This window comes from Protobothrops mucrosquamatus, unplaced genomic scaffold, assembly GCF_001527695.2.
Source record: "Protobothrops mucrosquamatus isolate PMUCROS unplaced genomic scaffold, P.Mucros_1.0 scaffold8, whole genome shotgun sequence".
In the NCBI taxonomy this organism is placed as follows: domain Eukaryota; kingdom Metazoa; phylum Chordata; class Lepidosauria; order Squamata; family Viperidae; genus Protobothrops; species Protobothrops mucrosquamatus.
Window position 1 is genome coordinate 1,947,921 of NW_015386395.1, and position 17,504 is coordinate 1,965,424.

The window sequence follows — 17,504 nt, forward strand, 5'->3', positions numbered from 1 at the left end:
TTACTACTTAACCCCCCCCCCCCCGCTTGTCCGCTATTTTTTGGAAGCAGACCTGGCAACCCTAGCCAGAGACCTTCAGATCTGTCCCACTCCTGCCCAGGCCCCCACAGGCCCCCTTGAAAAGATGTAGAGCTGTCCATGCCCACCCAATAGGCCACACCCACTCCATCCACACCCACCCAGTAGGCCCCCCCTACCCCCCCCAAGGGCAACTGCAATGTTGATGCGGCCCTCAAATGAAATTGAGTTTGACACCCCTGCTATAGATGTTGTTAACTCTATGCGTCTATTAATGGCTGTTTTGTCAGAGTGGCAGGCTTCTAGAAATTCCCTGACAGTTTTGGACTTGGCCTGATCTAGGATTGTTACATTTTCCCAATTGAAACTAGCAATTGGAGAAACTAGCAGAGAACACCAAGGACCCTTGAAAATCCCCAGTAAGCTTCCATCTCACCCCCCCTTTCTCGCCACAGGACATTCCCCTGACGTCACCACTTCCTCCACTCCCCCCCCCCCTTTCTAGAACCCTCACGTCTCTTTCCCTCTCCGGCTCTGGCCACGCCCCGGCCAACGTCACAATGCGATGACGCTGTTCCCTGCGAACAGGTCTATATAAAGCGCCCGCGGCTTTTGCTTCGCTTTGAAATATCCTATTTTAATCGGCGAAGAAGAAGCAAAAAAGTTAGTCTCGATAGGGCGAAATGGTTCGTGCCGAGAAGAGCTGCTGTTTTGTAAAGCCTACCGTCCGGCTGCTTATTCACATTTATCCCGCAGTTACATGCTGGAGCGAGTTTATTACTGGCTAAAAATCCAGAGGTAAGAGGGTTCAATCCTTATTAGACGTTGCTTTTCCCCGGGGGCGGGGGGGGGGGCAGCCTCCTAAAATGATGCCCTTAATTTATTTGTCGCTTAGCCTCCTGGACCCCTTGGCCTATTAGGCGGTCCGCTCAGCCGCTCGATCTCCTCCTGCTCATTCCCGGCAAATGCACGTTTCCAAGGCGACTCTCCGCCTCCCCACCCCGTGTTTCTGTTTCCCACATGCTTAAAGCACTCCCCAGCGGCAACGCCTGTTTTCAGAGAAGCCCTGGTTCTCCGATCTCGGGCCAGGTGTCCCGGCTTGGCATTATGCTAGCCTGCCACCTCCGCCCTCTCGGTTGTCTTCCCAGGCCTCCACCCAAACGATCCGCCCTTTTTAATTGTTGGGAATCCTCCCTCTTTGCTTCGTGCGGTTCTCAGAACTGTTTTTCCTCCGTTGGCACAAGCGTGGTGGGGTCGCCTTCCCTCGGTTCTGGGCCCCAACCCCAAAGCCTTTGGGAATAGCTTTCGATGTTCTTGGTCTTTGCCTCCCGCCGCGCCCCCCCCCCCTCCCAGCTGTAACATGCTGTTATTTTTGCTCTGATCCTTCAAAATATCATTGGTATATAATTCGCTTCTCTAATTTGTGGCTCCCTCTTTTCATGCTAGGTGAATTTTTTTCAAGTCTTTTCTGTGCTTCGCCAAAGTCTAGGGTGGCTTTCTCCAACCTGGTGCCCTCCAGAAGGGTTAGTTGAGGTCCTTCATCCAAAGAATATTCCAAGTTTTTTGCTATAGAGTAGGGATCTTTATGGACTCTTTTGAGTCTCTTTCTCCCTTCCCTCCCCTTTCTCTGTCTCCCTCCCCCCTCCAAAGTAGTTAATCTCCTCTTCCTGTCTCAGTTTCCAATTTCACCAGTCCACCCACCCCCTTGCCTTCCAGTGCTACTGCTTGCTGTCCACCAAATGCTTGTTAGGAAACTCTCATTGAATCCTCCTTAACTCTCCTCTTTCAGAAAGAACCAAATACCCTCAGGAAAAGCCACTTTACAATTCCTTTCCCTCTTTCCATAATATTCCTCTATATTCCATTAGGATCTTCTCACTTCTTGTCCTAGAGAATCCAAGCTGTTTGTACTGATAACTTCTGATCATTGAAATCAGCTGTCAAAAAGTATTTGTCTGCAATCATTTGCAATCCCTTCTGCTTTTTTTTTTAAATGCCTGTCATTTCTCATACATTGAATATATTCCCTTCCCTTTCTCCCCTCCTCCCCCCATTTCCAGATCTAACCTGTTGTGGGTCAGAAGGGTTGTCTCTCCTCCTCTCTCCCCAGCAGCTGCACAATCAGCATCCGAACTCTTTGTGTGTGTGTGTATGTATGCTCACACGCCCCCCCCTCCTTCTTCCTGACTGGGGTGTTGCCAGCATTTCAGGGGCACTTGCTTCAACTTGTTTGGGGCGCGCCCTGAATTCAGCCTACACACCTCAACCAGTGAAACCTTCCCTAAGAAAGCTGGGAGGTAAACTGCACTACAGGTAGGGGGCAGAAGGAATTGTGTTGGAATTTGGGAGTGAGGCACCTAAGTATGTGGTCTTCAGCCTCTTCCCTTCCCCATTCCTCCACTTGCCAGCTCTTGTTTCTGAAAACTTATTCTGCCTTTGTTGAAAAAAAATTGGATTAGCAAAAAAACAGGATGCCCTGGAAGGAAATTTGCTCCACTTTGATTTTCCAAAGAATGCTGGAGTTGTGATTTTCCAAATGCCAGAACTTGTTTTCTTTCAATCTACACTGGAGGTTTTAAAGAAGAGATTGGACAACCATTTGTCTGAAAGGGTATAGGGTTTCCTTCCTGAGTTGGATTAGACCTCCAAGGTCTCTTCCAACTCTGTTATTTCGGCTTTGAGGTCTGATACCAGGAATAAGACATGCCTTTGTTTTCCTTCTGAATAAATAAAAAATATTCTTGCAGATAAAAAAGTATCATGCATTTTTGTCTAAAAAGATATTAAAATGTGCCGGAATGCCAGTTATTTTTCTGAACTAAGTTAAGATGTTTTAACCAGACTAGCTTAGGAAAGTTTATGGGAAACCTGTGGTCTTTCAGACATTCTTGAACACCAGTGCCCAGAAATCTTGGATTGAAGGGTGCTGAGAGTTATAGACCAGAATATCTAGAATAAAATAGAGATAATCCTCAATTCATGACCACAACTGAGACCAGAATTTCTGTGGTAAGTTAAATCATATGCAATTTTATGACTTTTTATGACTTTTGTTAAGTGAATCATATAGTCATTACATGCCAACAGGCATTTTTTGCCAGAGATTGGCAAAAAGGTCACAAATTGCAATCACCTGGCCACAGCATGCTGCATGCAACAGGTTGTAAATGTGACTTGGTTGCTAAGGTCCATAATTGCAGTCACATGACTACAGGGGTGGTGTGACAGTCATAGATATGAGTACAGATTGTGAGTCACTTTTGCCAAGCCTATCATTAAATGGTCATAAGGTGAGGACTACCTGTGGCTTGATTTTCAATTACAACATGAACACGTTCACTTACTACATTCACATAAACCGTCACCTTAGAAAACATGTCAAAAACCATTTTTTACTGACTGGTCTGTAACAGTAGTAGTGTTCAGTCCTAAACATCTATGTTGTTAAAAAATAGGTTCAGATAGCAGATGATGGGAAAGAGCTCTGTATGAAACAAAGGACAGATAGTGCTAGACTTGATGTATAGATCTAACCTCATAAAAAATACAAGTAATCCTCAGCCAAACAGTTTAGTGACCATTTGAAATTACAACGGTACTGAAAAAAGTGACTTAGGACTGGTGTCAACGCTGCAGCTTTGTTTTTGGTTGCCACAGTTGGGAGGGGGGATTGTGTGCTTTTAAGGGTAGACATAGCAATAAATTGTCCTGTGGGAACCAAGGTCATTGTTGCTGAGGTTTTGGCGGGCTGAGCTTTCCGCCAAAGTAGTTTATTGGGGAATGTGATTTATGACATATTTATGACATATTACTGGGGTTTAACTTTGTAACCTTTGGGAGGGAACTCCAGTCTTGGTTTCACATTTGATCCTGCCGATACTTTGTAGCCAATAAATATGTTCTTTAAGGAAACCTTTTGCCTTGGAGTTCTGTTTTTACTGGTTTCATCTATTGGAACCATTACAACTGGTTTTCACCCTTATGACCGTTGCAGCATCCCCATGTCACATGATCAGAATTTGGGTGCTTGGCAACTGGCATGTATTTCTGATAGTTGCGTTGTCCCTGGGGTCATGTCATCTGGCTCCTGACAAGCAAAATCAATGGGGGAAGCCGTATTTGCTTAACAGCCACTGCAGTGACTCACTTGACAACTGTGCCAAAAAAAGTTGTAAAATGGGATACAACTCACTTAATTGTCTTGCTCAGCAACAAAAATGTTGTGCTCGGTAGAGTCATAAGTCAATAACTACTTGTAGTTTGTTATAGCTCAAGAAAGCAAAGAATCTTGATGTCTAGGGAGATTCTCAGTCATCCAGGTCATAGTTGTCCCAAAGGTGCTTTTTCAGGAGGCAACTGGACTTTCTTGTTTTTTCTTTGAAGACGTTTTGCTTCTCATCCAAGAAGCTTCTTCAGCGCTGAAGAAGCTTCTTGGATGAGAAGCAAAAATCTTTAAAGAAAAAGAAAGTCCAGTTGCCTCCTGAAAAAGCACTTTTGGGACAAAAAATCTTGAGTTTTAGCTTACATGTGCTTACTCTAAATTCCAGTGTTGATTGCTTCTTTTCAGATTTAAAATGCCTCCCTGTATTGTGGCCAGCCAGTTTACCCCACCCTTTGAACCCCAAAATATTCTCCTCAAGAGTTGTTATCCCTCTGGACCTGGAATGGCAAAAATTCTAACTCCTGAACCAGTGAGCTCCACCCCTGCTGGCACATCTCCAGTTCTTCGACATATGATGGAGTTCGTTATGGTTTGGTTGCGAAGATTTTTATATTTTTGGCAGCCTTTCCCTGCAAAGCTGGTGAAGACTGTCTTGATGGGCATTGCCAGAAGGGCATTGCCTATCTTAGAAAAGATGAAATGCTTAAAGAAGGCCGGAGAACTTAAAAGCAATGAAAATGATACTGAGAAGATGATGATAGCGGAAGGCAGCTGTTTGGAATATCATCCTCTCAAGAGTCATACAAACTACCTTTCGGAGGAAAGTTTGGTTATAGATGGCTACTTTGGGGAAGACATTGAACAACTTTTGATTCATTCAAGCAGCCCTGCAGTGAATAACATGCATTTGGAAGAGGAAAGGATTTCCGAGCTGCGTTTAATAAGTCCTACGATAATATTTGATTTGGGAAATAATTGGCAAGGTTCTTCAGGAAAGGACATAGAATGTGTGACTATAAAAAGTTCTGAGCATGTCTCCCCTAAGTTGTTGGAAGATACTTACCATCCTGAAATCTTTACAAAAGAGTTGGACCTCTGTGGATATTTGGAAAATACTTTGGACTGTTTCAATCCTAATGGACAATTAAATTTTAATAAGGGCCTTGATCAAATTTTGGAAATCACCAGAGTTCCCCAGGAATCAGAGAAGAACATGAAATCTAATCGGGATCTGCCATTATGTGGGAAACAAAGCTTAACATGTTCACTTGATTCTTCAGAGGATGTGGAACAGCCAGAAATGAGCCAAAAGAGTAGAGAGAATGAAGATACATGCAACATGGACTCCTCTATCATCCCCAGTAGCTTCCAAAGTTCCCTGGTCCTCTCCTTATTCTACAGTCCATTAGAAGATGAAGAAGATGACAATGATGACAGTTCAGAAGACTGGTGGAGTGAAGATGAGATGGAAGAGAGTAGTAAGACCAAAACTTGTTCTGATGGCAATAATTCAGGAGACTTAGAGAACTATCAGGAAATAGAAGTGGAGGACTCTGCACAGCAGATTGTTTTTGAGAATCTTGGTGGAGCTCTGTCCATGAACAGTCAACCCTTCCACCCACTTTGTTTTTCCAAACCCATTCAGGCCCACACAGACCTCACCACTGATACACTGAAGCCCAAGAACCATCGAGAAACTCTCGTCCCTTCTTATCGGACAAGAGCCAGTTCTAAACTTGAAGAATCGTGTCATCTCCCAAAGCAGCCGTTGCCCAGAGAGGACCAAAAAGTTGATAATAATCAGGAGACCTACCTATGCTGCCAACCAAGTCCTGGGAAAAATGCTTCTCCTGTCGCAGCAGAAATACCTCTAGTTTCACAGCAGGAAATCCAGGTGAAAAAGAAGGTGAGTGTCCTAAAATATTTATGTATGCTCTTTGAATGTGATTGGAATGAGGATTTTCAAAATCCACCTTTGTTTTGTTTTTTTATGGCTCCTTAATTAGGAGCCACAAACACTTGTATTTCTGCTCTTGGTTGTGACAGATTGAAATTTAAGACTTGCCCACATGATTATGTTTGAGGAAATGTTTGTGGTTTTTTTTAAACTATTTTCACCATGGTGATGAAGAGAAGAAATGATACATGATGCTGTTGAGTTGTTGTTTTTGTAGTAGTACTGTAGTCTAAAAAATTGCATCAGTTGAATTTCTTGCAGAGGTTAAAAATGGGTTTTTTGGCTCCATTTATTTATTTTAGTTAATATGCTGCCTGATTCCTGCTGACCATGGATGGTTTACAAAATGTGAAAAACAAAACAAAATAACATAAAACAAAAAAGAGCCAAAATACCAAAAATAACTAACCCAGATGGTAACAAAGAAGAAAAGGGGGCTTCAATCCTAGTTGCCAAAGGCATGGGTAAAAAGTTAAGTTTTTGGGCCCCTTCAAAACACCAGTAGGGTGGGGGCCAATTGGATCTTGGGAAAAACCTCATTGCAGAGAGCAGGTACTGGGGTCTTGATAGACAACGTTGTTTAACTGGAGAAACCTGGAGCATCCCAACCCTGCCAGGTCAGATCAGCCGGGCAGATACTATAGGTGACAGACAGTCCCTCAAGTAGCCAGGCCCTAGGTCAGGGGACCCCAACCCCCAGTCCATGGACCAGTACCAGACTGCAGCATGCCAGCAACCAGTCCATACAAACAAGCAAAGCCCCATTCATGGGATGCAGGCAGCACACAAAACCACGCACTCTCCGGTCCGTGGAAAAACCTTTCTCCACAGAAGTGGTCCCTGTTGCCCAAGAGGTTGGGAACCGCTGCTCTAGGCTATATGGTCCATTTTATTGGAAAATAACTACAGATAGTTCTCGACTTACAAGCACAATTGAGCCCAAAATTTCCATTGCTAAGCGAGACATTTGTGAACTGAATTTTGCTCCATTTTATGACTTTTCTGGCCACATTTGTTAAGTGAATCACTGCACTTAAGTTAGTAACATGGTTGTTAAGCAAATTTGGCTTCTGCATTGACTTTGCTTGTCACAAGGTCGCAAAAGGTGATCACATGACCTTGGGACACAACAACGGTCATAAATATGAATCAGTTGCCAGGCATCTGAATTTTAATTAGGTGACCATGGGGATGCTGTAACGGTCACAAGTGTGAAAAACAGTCATAAGTCAGTTTTTTTCAGTGGTAACTTTGAATGGCCACTAATTAAACTGTTGTAAGTCGAGGATTACCTGTACAGAGTAGTCATTAAAGTGTTGTGTATTTTATCTGCCAGAGGCATAAATACCGGTAGTAGAGGAAAAGATAGTCTTTTATTGAAGAGGTGTTAGGATTAGGCCTTTGGAGGATGTTCTTCAAAGAACATGTTGAAGAACAAAAGGCTGAATGCCTGAGGGAGCAAAGGTGAAGTGTTTATCATTCACAAAATGCCTTTCCTATTCAGTAATTTCAGGCAGTTGAGCTCCAATTGAACAGACCTCTGTGGAAAAGCAAATGGGAAAAAGATTTATGTGATGTGACATGCTTAATTTACAGTTACCAGATTAGTGCCTGAATTAAGAAGAAATGGAGGTCATGGTTTTGTTTTTTTTAAATTGTGCCTGACTATGAATCACAGGACTCGTCCAAAGGAAATAATGATGTAAGATTCGGACATTTCCCAGTCTAGCAGAGTCATTTCCCCGCCTCCTTTTAAGAGATTGCCTATTGTAAATTAAAAATGAAGGTTCCTGGCTTTCTGTTTTCTACTTCCTTTTTGCCTTACTAGGACTTCCGCACTAATGTGCCAAGTCCACAGACAGATGCAAATTCTGTCCTTGTTTAACCACCCTAAATGCACAAACCGCTGGAGAAGAACTGAAAAACAGCAAACCCACAAGGCAGACAATTTTATTTGAACTTAGACTGGGCCTCTGTTTTAAAATCATTTTTGGAAGGTGGAGATTGGGGGTGAAAAATAGCATCTCTTTTCTTAAGGGAAAAATTTAAAAGACAGTCAACCGCACTTAGATGCCACCATGACAAGGGATTAGCTTGAGCGTTGATCATGGATTATGGTGGTTATAGCCCATGGGGCTTCCTGGGTGTTGAAGGCCAGTGACTACCTTTTAGCTCACTAGACTTCATGGATCTATTGTGAGAGTGAAATTATTTAATTTGCACTGCTCCAGGAAGAAAAATGGGATATAGCTCTAATCTCAGATTATAGCAAGGATAAAATGAAATGAAAAGGACTTTACCACTGAGAAGAAACAGTGTTGGAACTGTTGGGAAACCGCCTAAAATGAGTCAGATGAACAAATGTATTCCCTTCTTTTCCTGTAAAGGAGCTAGGGGAACAAAATGCTTTTGTGTTCATTGTATCCACCTAACAGCCTTGTGAAATAGTTGGGATGAGAAATGATTGGCCTAAAGTCACCTAGTGAATTTGGCTGTTAAAGGTTGTTTGGAACTTGAGTTTCCACACGTCTCAGTCCAACTACAGTACATAACTATAAAGAACAAAATTGAATTAAAAGATGGAGGAAGGAGACCATCATGCAAGGAATAACATTAAAAGAGGATATGGCTGAAGGATCCACCCTCCCTTATACTACTTGGAGGACCCTGAATAGGTTGAGAGCTGGGAGTGCCCAAGTGTAAAACCAAATGGATGCTCTTAGCAGATAACAACACACTGCGCGAATATGGAGAGATGCAGAGTCCGGCCCATCTACTGGTATGTTGGATACTACCAGAAACATGTAACAATAGTGAATTATTTTTGGCCAATGACAAAGCCAGGAAGGTGGCTTCATACTGGCAGTTTAAAGTTTGACCTAGACACAGAAGAAGTAGTACATTGGTGTAGACCTAAATTAGATTTAGAGCCAGTTTGGCACAGTGGTTAAGGTACTTGGCTAGAAACCAGGAGACAGTGAGTTCTAGTTCCGCCGTAGACATGAAAGCTGGCTGGCTGACTTTGGGCCAGTCACTCTCTCAGCCCAGCTCACCTCACTGGGTTATCGATGTGGGGAAAATAAGAGGAAATTTATGCTTCCTGACTTGAGCACTTATAAAGTAATAAAGGCTAAATAAAAATCAAATACACACAAAGAGTGTGTGGTATAATATAATTGCGTACTTGATTTACAGCAACAAGCACCTGTCCAGAAATATCAGCCTCGTTAGCTCACATCTTCTTTCTTCCATTCTTAGGTCCGATTCTCCCCAGTGGTCACTGTCCACTCACTGGTGGTCTGGGATTATGCCTCTCGGGCTGCCCGTCGGGGCCCATGGGAGGAAATGGCTCGTGATCGCTGCCGCTTCCAACGAAGAATCTCTCAAATGGCAGCCATCTTGGAGCCTTGCCTGGCAGTGGATCATCGGCACAAAGTTTGGAAGAGGATCTATGGGGTTTCCATGTCTCTTCTGGAAGAAGCCACTGACAGCATTCCCCTCTGTTCCGGTTCCACCAGAAAAGAGAAGTTGGGACTCCAGGGTTAGGAATGAAAAGCCTCTTCCACATAAAAATAACAATTGATGTGCACATAGAAGTTGAGGATTCTGGGGGAACTCTGGTTGGGGTTTTCCATCTCTAAAGGAGGAAGAATGTTGCTTTTGCTCTTCTGTTGGTATTTTAAAGCGTTGCGTGAACTGGGACCTCATTGTTCATAAGTTTGAAGCAATTTCAAACTAGTGACTCTGGGGATATAGTGCAGTAAGATTGAGTCCAGGCCAAAACATTCTGGATGAGATAAGAATGTATTGAGTATATGAAGGGGTAACATGAGAGAAAATATCAAGGATTTTGTTTTCTAAATAAATACAATCCTAGGTTGCTACTACTACTACTACCTCCTTTGATTTGGAAAGTCATGAAACGTGGCTATTGTGATGAGTATATGTGAGAAATAATTGCTTTTAAATACAATGTTAAGTTCTATATTGCAGTTCCATTTCACAGGCCTTAGTTGCTGTTGAAATGGCCAAGTGTTACAAGGGCTCCATCCTATGTGGTAGCCTTCTGAATCTTTTGGATCACAAGCCCCAAGATTCCCAGCCAACTTTGCTTATAATGGAACTGGGACTTGGAGTTGGCTGTTTTATCAGAGGAGCAGCTTGAAGATTATTAGGGAAAAAACTATTGCTAAACATACAGTTGAAAATATCAGTCCGATTTCTTCACCTCTGTAGTCTGATTTCATGGCTAAGCTTTTTCATAGGTATCAGTCAGAGGGCAAAAATCTGGATCCAAAATTTGACAATTTACATTTTATATATTTCAGCTACTTTTTTTAACCTGGAGTTGGTTTGCTTGCTTGTGTATTTGCAAAGTCTCTAGTAGCTTCTATACATTGTTAGTTGAAGAAAAATATTTTGGAGAGAGATGTATTAATTTATATAAAATTATTCCTTTGAAATCCCTGGTTATGTCTTGAATGTATCATAACTGATTATTGAATTTGTAATAATTATATATTTTTTAAAAGAATGTGCTTCCTTGTTTTCTTGATATTTATAATAACAAATAACGAATTATAAGAAAAGCCATTTGGCATCAAAGTAGAAACTTAACTGATTGTTATTTTTTCTAGTTAATAAGGATGGTTTTGGAAAACCCACAAGCATGATATGAGCAGAGTATCCTGCTTATAGTCTCTATCACCTGTTATAAACTGTTACAGATAAGAATAATTGATAGCTTATTCTTCAGAACCCTGGTAGCTCAATCTTTAAAAAGCTATTTCCCAGCTTTTCCATTCTATAAAAGTTGTAGTAGTCATTAAAAGCTTTTGTAGGTTATCACATCAGTTAGCAATTGGTAACATGAAGCCCTCCTAAGGATGATGGCAGATGTGATTCTGCTAGGAGGGTCAATGGAACTCCAAATATTAAATAAGAATACATGCAGATGGACGCAAGAAGATATGTAAATATTGCCAGTTATTAGTGTTCTTGCTCAAGTTTCACATGTGGAAATTTTCACAACCTCTCGCCTTCTTTTATCAAATCTAACCCCTCCCCTTCTACACCACCCACTTGATGTCTAATATGCTAATTGGTTATTTATCCACATACGGTGCGACCAAAATATTTTGTTTTTCCTGTTCTTAATCTTAATCCTAGACAACAACCAGCTTTCTATATAAAAATTCATTCATAGATCCTCCCAAACCATGATTATTAGAAGAAAATATCTTTTGCCTGGACTTAAGCAGCATGTTAAACCACAGCAGTTAAAAAGCCCAGTGAGTTTTTGTAGCACTCTGAACCAAAAACAAACCAATCAAGGCTGCTTATGGCTGGCATGATGTGCAAAAACCAGATCCCAGTGTGAGATTGCTGATTCATGTAGTAGCACCATCTACACCAACCTTAGTGACTTCCAGATTTGCAAACGTCAACTCTTGATGTTCTCGGCAGTAACTCTGCTGGCTGGAGATTTCTAAGAATTGAAGACCACAAATCGGGAAGTAGCAGCAATTGAGAAATGGTGCTTACATAAGCATCCTTCCAGGGCATAAGATTCTTTTCCCAGCCTACATGGAGATGTTGATGACCGAAACTGGGATTTTCTCCAGGTTGTTATCAGAGCAATAGTTCTCCCTATCCCGCCACGTTCCAAAAGTGAATCACATCTGCCAATTTATTTCTAAGGCTGTACTAAAATTGGTGTAAACACTAATTTAGTATATTCAGGTTTGCCGGTTGAAGAGAGGCTGCTTGAGACAGTATCCACATTGTTAAATTATGTCAGGGTGTCAAACTCGCAATGTCAAGTGATGTGTCGGGACGTATTACGACTTTTTTGCCATTGCCAGCAACGGGGTGGGCACAGTTTCACCATGACACATCTGGCCTGTGGCCCGGCAGTTCAACACCCCTGAATTATGTGATGTTCTCAAAGCTTTTAAGCTTGGATTTTTCTTTTTTTAAAAAAAAACTGGTTTTAAATGTTTGGTAGGTCAGTTTTTGATCAGCTTGTATGTTGACTCTACCTATGAACTGCCCTTAGAACAGGGGTGTCAAACTGCCAGTCCACGGGCCAGTTGCATCATGTGGAGACCACGCCCAGCTCCAGCAATGCAAAAAAAGTCACGACACATCGCGGCGCATCACGTGACGCGGCGAGTTTGACACCCGTGCCCTAGAGCAAATTGATGAGATGAAGATATATTAGATAGTCCAGTTTATGACCACAATTGAACCGAGCAAGGCAGTTGTTAAGTGATTTTTGCCCCATTTATTTTTGGGCACAGCTAATTCAGCGAAATCACTGCAGTTGTTAAGTGAATCATGCAGTCATTAAGCAAATCTGGCTTCCTCCATTTGCTTCATTGGTTGGAAGTTGGCTGGGAAGGTTGCAAGTGATGACCACATGACACCAGGACAATGCAAATGTCATAAATACATGCCAGTTGCCAAGAGCACCAAATTTTGATCACATGACTGTGGGGATGCTGCAATGGTTGTAAGTTGTAACTGTGAAAACTGGTCATAAGTCACTTTTTTCAGTGCCATTTATTTGAACAGTCACTAAACAAACGAGGACCATCTGTAGCTAAGAAATAAATAATGGCAACTAGATATAAGAAGAAAGATATTTCCCACCTTTTGCCAGTTTTGTCCTCATATGGACACAGCTATAAAAAAAAAAGTATCTGGAAGAAACAATCGGTGTAAAAGGGCCCAAATCAGAGCCACAGAAATGACTTGTGCTGAATCTGAACTTTTTCATGCAACAGGAATGCGAGCTGACATACCAAGGGTGCTTCAGTCATCAACGTTAAAAATAACCTAAGCCAACGCCTGCCACAAACAGTCTAAGGAACCATCTTAAAATAACTGAGGTGGAAAAAAAATATAAGCGTACTATTACATGTTTTATTAGATAACCCCTGACGCGAGATAGACTTCCGCCAGTACCATAATATTAGGCCTAAATTTGGATGACAAATCGTCAAGATTGGGATCTGTAATACCTAGCTTGGAGGCTTTACAGATAACCTTAGACTACAATTTACAGAATTCTCCATATTGGATGGAAGGCTTGTGATTAGGGAAAATTATAACTACTGAAAGGAAGAAGGGAAAAGAACAATTAATTTGGGCAAATCTCCATCCATCCATATCTAAATATATACCAATCACACTATATTCGATTTCATTATGGCAAGTAAGGAAAAGGAATAATAAATAGCAAGCCAAAGTATTGATGACATAAGGGAAAATAAAAGAAATACAGTTAAATTTAATTTAAGACAGCATCATTTACTATCTCTCTCTACACTTTTCTGTCCTTGCAAACATTTTAGCCTTTTTATTTATATATTGATTACTGCTGTTAGTTTTTATTTTTTGTTATTATCACCATTATTGTGTGTTTATGCTGTACACCACATGGAGTCACACAGTTTAAGTTGGGTGGTCTTACAAATCTTCAAATAAATAAAATTCAGACTTCTACCATGCCACGTATACCAATTCATATGTTGCCTTTGGTTCTTAAGATTTACCTTTCTTTTTCAGAGTTTCATCATCTCTACCTAATCCTAATTTACTTTGTCATTCCCTGACTCTTAACCTACTTTATTTTTGCTTCATAGAATGTTTTTGTACCTTGATCCGCCTTCATTCTCTGTTTAATCAAACCCGAGCTTACTTCTTTTGTGTAACCTGGTCATCCCATTTCATACACGGCCCATACTCATTCATGACTCTTTTTCTTTGTGTACCATCACACAAACTCCTTAAAGTAACTCATTCCCATGTCCTTCAGCTTATTTTTGTTTCTTCCAAAATTCCCTGTCTTACTCTATATAATTAAGCAGAAACATTGACAGACAGCTATTTTCATTGCAACAGATTACATAGAGCTCACTATCTTTCTGATGGCATTTGGAAATACTTCCTGTTTAAAGTTTGTGTTATTATTGTAAGAATTTTTCCACCCCTACAATGAGAAGCATATAATAGAATTAAAAGGCTTGGATATATAGGCATGATTTAAGCATGTTTTCTTCTGAGACCCTCCAAATGTGTTGGCCTATTAATTCCCATCAGCAGTGTTTCTCAACTTCAGCAACTTGAAGATGGGTGGACTTCAATTTCCAAAATTCCCCAGCTGGCTAGGGAATTCTGGGAGTTGAAGTCCACCTATGTTCAGCCAAGGTTGAGAAACACTGCCTATCAGTATTAGGGTAGAGATAATGGGGGTATAGTATAAAATGCTGACATTTCAAGAAATTAGTAGGATGGGGGAAGATTAATGTAACTTTATGCAACATTATTTATTTTTAACATTTTCTCAACAACCCTATGAGGGGGGTTGGGCTGAGAGAAAGTGACTGGTCTAAAGTCATCTAGCTGGCTTTTATGCCTAAGGTAGAACTAGAACTCATTGTCTCCCTAGTTCAGTGGTGGCGAACCTATGGCACGGGTGCCAGAGGCGGCACTTAGAGCCCTCTCTGTGGGCATGCGTGCAGTCGCCCCAGTCCTAGGCCTTCAGCTGGGTTTCATAAAACCTTTTCGCTTTAGGCGTCCGCCACCGTGTACAAAAAAAAAAAAGATTCAATCAATCAGTCAATTTCAACTTCTTGCGGGAAAAAAAGATCTTGCAAAGTTGGAATTGATTGATTGAACTTTTTAGTCCCACCCAGTCTGCCATGACCACCGCAGCCATGCCCACCCAATGGGCCACACCCAGCCAATGGGCCACACCCACCCGGCACCCGACGATGCATAAGTGGGTTTTGGGTTGCAGTTTGGGCACTCAGTCTCTAAAAGGTTTGCCACCACTGCCCTAGTTTCTCCTCATTATATGAAACCTTATCAAGACAAGAGTTGATGTGATCTGGCATAATATATTCATACACCTCTCTAGTTAGCCCACTTATTTGATGGGAGAGATTTTGATTCTCCTCAGCAGCCAGCTTGAAGGAACTCTTTACCCGACACCTGATTTATTTTCCTGGTTTAAATTTAAAGAGAACTAAGAGGCATCCAAATTATTTATGTTAATTCTTTCTCTGGGGCTAATATCACCTTTTATATATTTGCTTTGTGGAAATTACATATAAATCCAAGCTGATCCAGTAACGATAAAACTACAGTCACCGATTTAAACTCTTGTTAAAGAATCTGTGGAATAATATGGGTTCAAAAGGATGTTGATTCCACGTTTTAAAGAGTTAAATGGATCTTCCTAAGGAGCTCCATTTCGTCCTTGCTCTGAATAACCTTAGCCTCTGAGAAATCACGAGGGAAAAAGATAATGACCTACGTTCTAATTCTTGTCACTGACTCAGAAGTAGTTGTTGAATAGGTTGTGACCACAAAGAGAATAATTCACTTCTTAGGTCATTAGTTAGGTTCCATGTGGATGCGTATCATCTCTGGTTTCCAATATACCTTAGAAGGGCAGGTATGTTTACACATGTCTACACCCATGGACCAGGTTTTGCTCTGTGGAAGTCCAGGAAAATAATGGGTCTGATTCAGTGAGTGACCAACTGTAAGGTTTCTATAGTTCGGAAAACTTAAGTGAAAAGATGGGAAACAATACATAAATAATTATAGTTTGAAACATAAGCTTCCTATGGCTCATTACAGCCCTCTCAATTATTCCTTCATAGATGTGGTTGAGCTCCTCTAGCAAGGGTTGTAACTATGACAGAACTGTGGGAATGACTGTTTGCAAGACATCTTTCAATTAAGCAAATATTTTGCAGGCGATGTGACATAATGTCGTTGCTAAGTTTGAAATAACATCAGCTGCCCTATGGGAAGGTACCATAGAGGTAGGAGGAAGAGACATGTCCGCCTCACAGGAGGTTCAGTAAGGTTCTCTCAATGTCTTGGACCATTCCTACCAATTGATCTTTGGGAAGGATTCTAAAAATATCTTCATGTTCATTTAAATAATGCATTTGTATTACTATTATCACAATCAGCCAGATGTGTTTAGACTGGATTTGGCAATTTTATATATCTTTTGAGTCCTTCACTAAGTCCTGGGACAGGCAGATGTTATGTGCACGCCTGGCTGAGGAATTCTGGGAGTTGAAGTCCACAAGTCATAAAAGGGCCAGATTTGAAGACCCCTGTGCTACAGTATAGTCAAAAATTCTGTTGCTAAGTGAGACTGTTAAATGAGGTCTGAATCATTTTACAACCTTTCCTGCCACTTCACTTGTTAAGTTAGTAACGTGGTTAAGCAAATCTGGCTTCCCCCACTGACTCTGCTTGTCAGAATGTCCCAGTGACTCTGGAGCATGTCATAAACACATGCCAGTTGCCAAGTGGCTGAATTTTGATCATCTGACCATGGGGATGCTGTGACTCTTGTAAGTGTGAAAAAACAGTCATGTTACTTTTTTCAGTGCCACAGTAACTTTGAATAGACACTAAACAAATAGTTGTTAAGTTGAAGACTGCCTGTATTGTCACAGGATGTAAGCTTTTCCAAGAAAAGCTGCCTTTTACAATTGATTGCAACTTTGTCAATGTTGATAGTGTTCAAGTGGTGCTCCAAATATTTTGGAATTGCACCTAAGGCACCTATCACTATTGGTACTCTTTGCTTTTTTTTTTTTTTTTGCCACAAGTCATTCTGTTTCCATTTGCAGGTCTTTGCATCATTGTAAACTGTAATATTAAAAATGTCACAACCCAAGCTTAAATTATTTTAATGTATTTTTTCAATGTTATTAAAAACAAACAAACCACGAGTACTAAGAAAACCATGTAACTTGCTATTTTGGCTGGAAGAAACAGCGAGTCATGAGGCAGCCAATGTCAGCAAGTTCTTGCTTACACATTGACTACCGGGAGAAAGATGAGTGCCAAGACAAGATTTCTGCTTCAAAATGAAGAGCAAAGCAGTCGAGTGCCAAGGTATAAGTGCCAAAGTTTAAATTTAAAATTTGCCATGAAAGCTTGAAAGCCCAGTTGAATAACTGGAATCAATAAAGTAAGTCCCAGGATCAGAGCTGAATATGCTCCTCCTAATCTTGGAAGACATTCCACAGGTTCAAAGTTCAATCAATAGGGCAAGGCAGGGCTTTTTTTTTTTTTTTAATTTTCTCTCACACATATTTGCCTAATTACTTCTCCTGGATCATCTCTGTACTTTCCCATGTGTCAAAAGTTAGGCCTCGCATATCTGGGCTGCACAAATCATGACAACAGCTAGATGGCAGCAAAAAGCTCCTTTTCCGTTACCTCTTTTCTACCACCACCTAGTGCCTATTTTATAACTTCTGCAATCTACAGATGGGAAACCCCTTCAATACTGTTAGGGTAGGGACCATACTTAAAGCAAGC

General features: G+C 41.2%; 1 protein-coding gene across 1 annotated transcript; it reads left to right on the top strand.

Moving 5' to 3' along the window:
- The first annotated feature begins 632 nt into the window (after positions 1–632).
- Positions 633–10,653, top strand: PPP1R15A (protein phosphatase 1 regulatory subunit 15A). Its single transcript, XM_015810265.1, has 3 exons — positions 633–816; positions 4,586–6,086; positions 9,396–10,653. The coding sequence occupies exons 1-3, from the start codon at positions 779–781 to the stop codon at positions 9,681–9,683; spliced, it is 1,827 nt and encodes a 608-aa protein (XP_015665751.1). The 5' UTR covers positions 633–778; the 3' UTR covers positions 9,684–10,653.
- Positions 10,654–17,504: the final 6,851 nt, after the last annotated feature.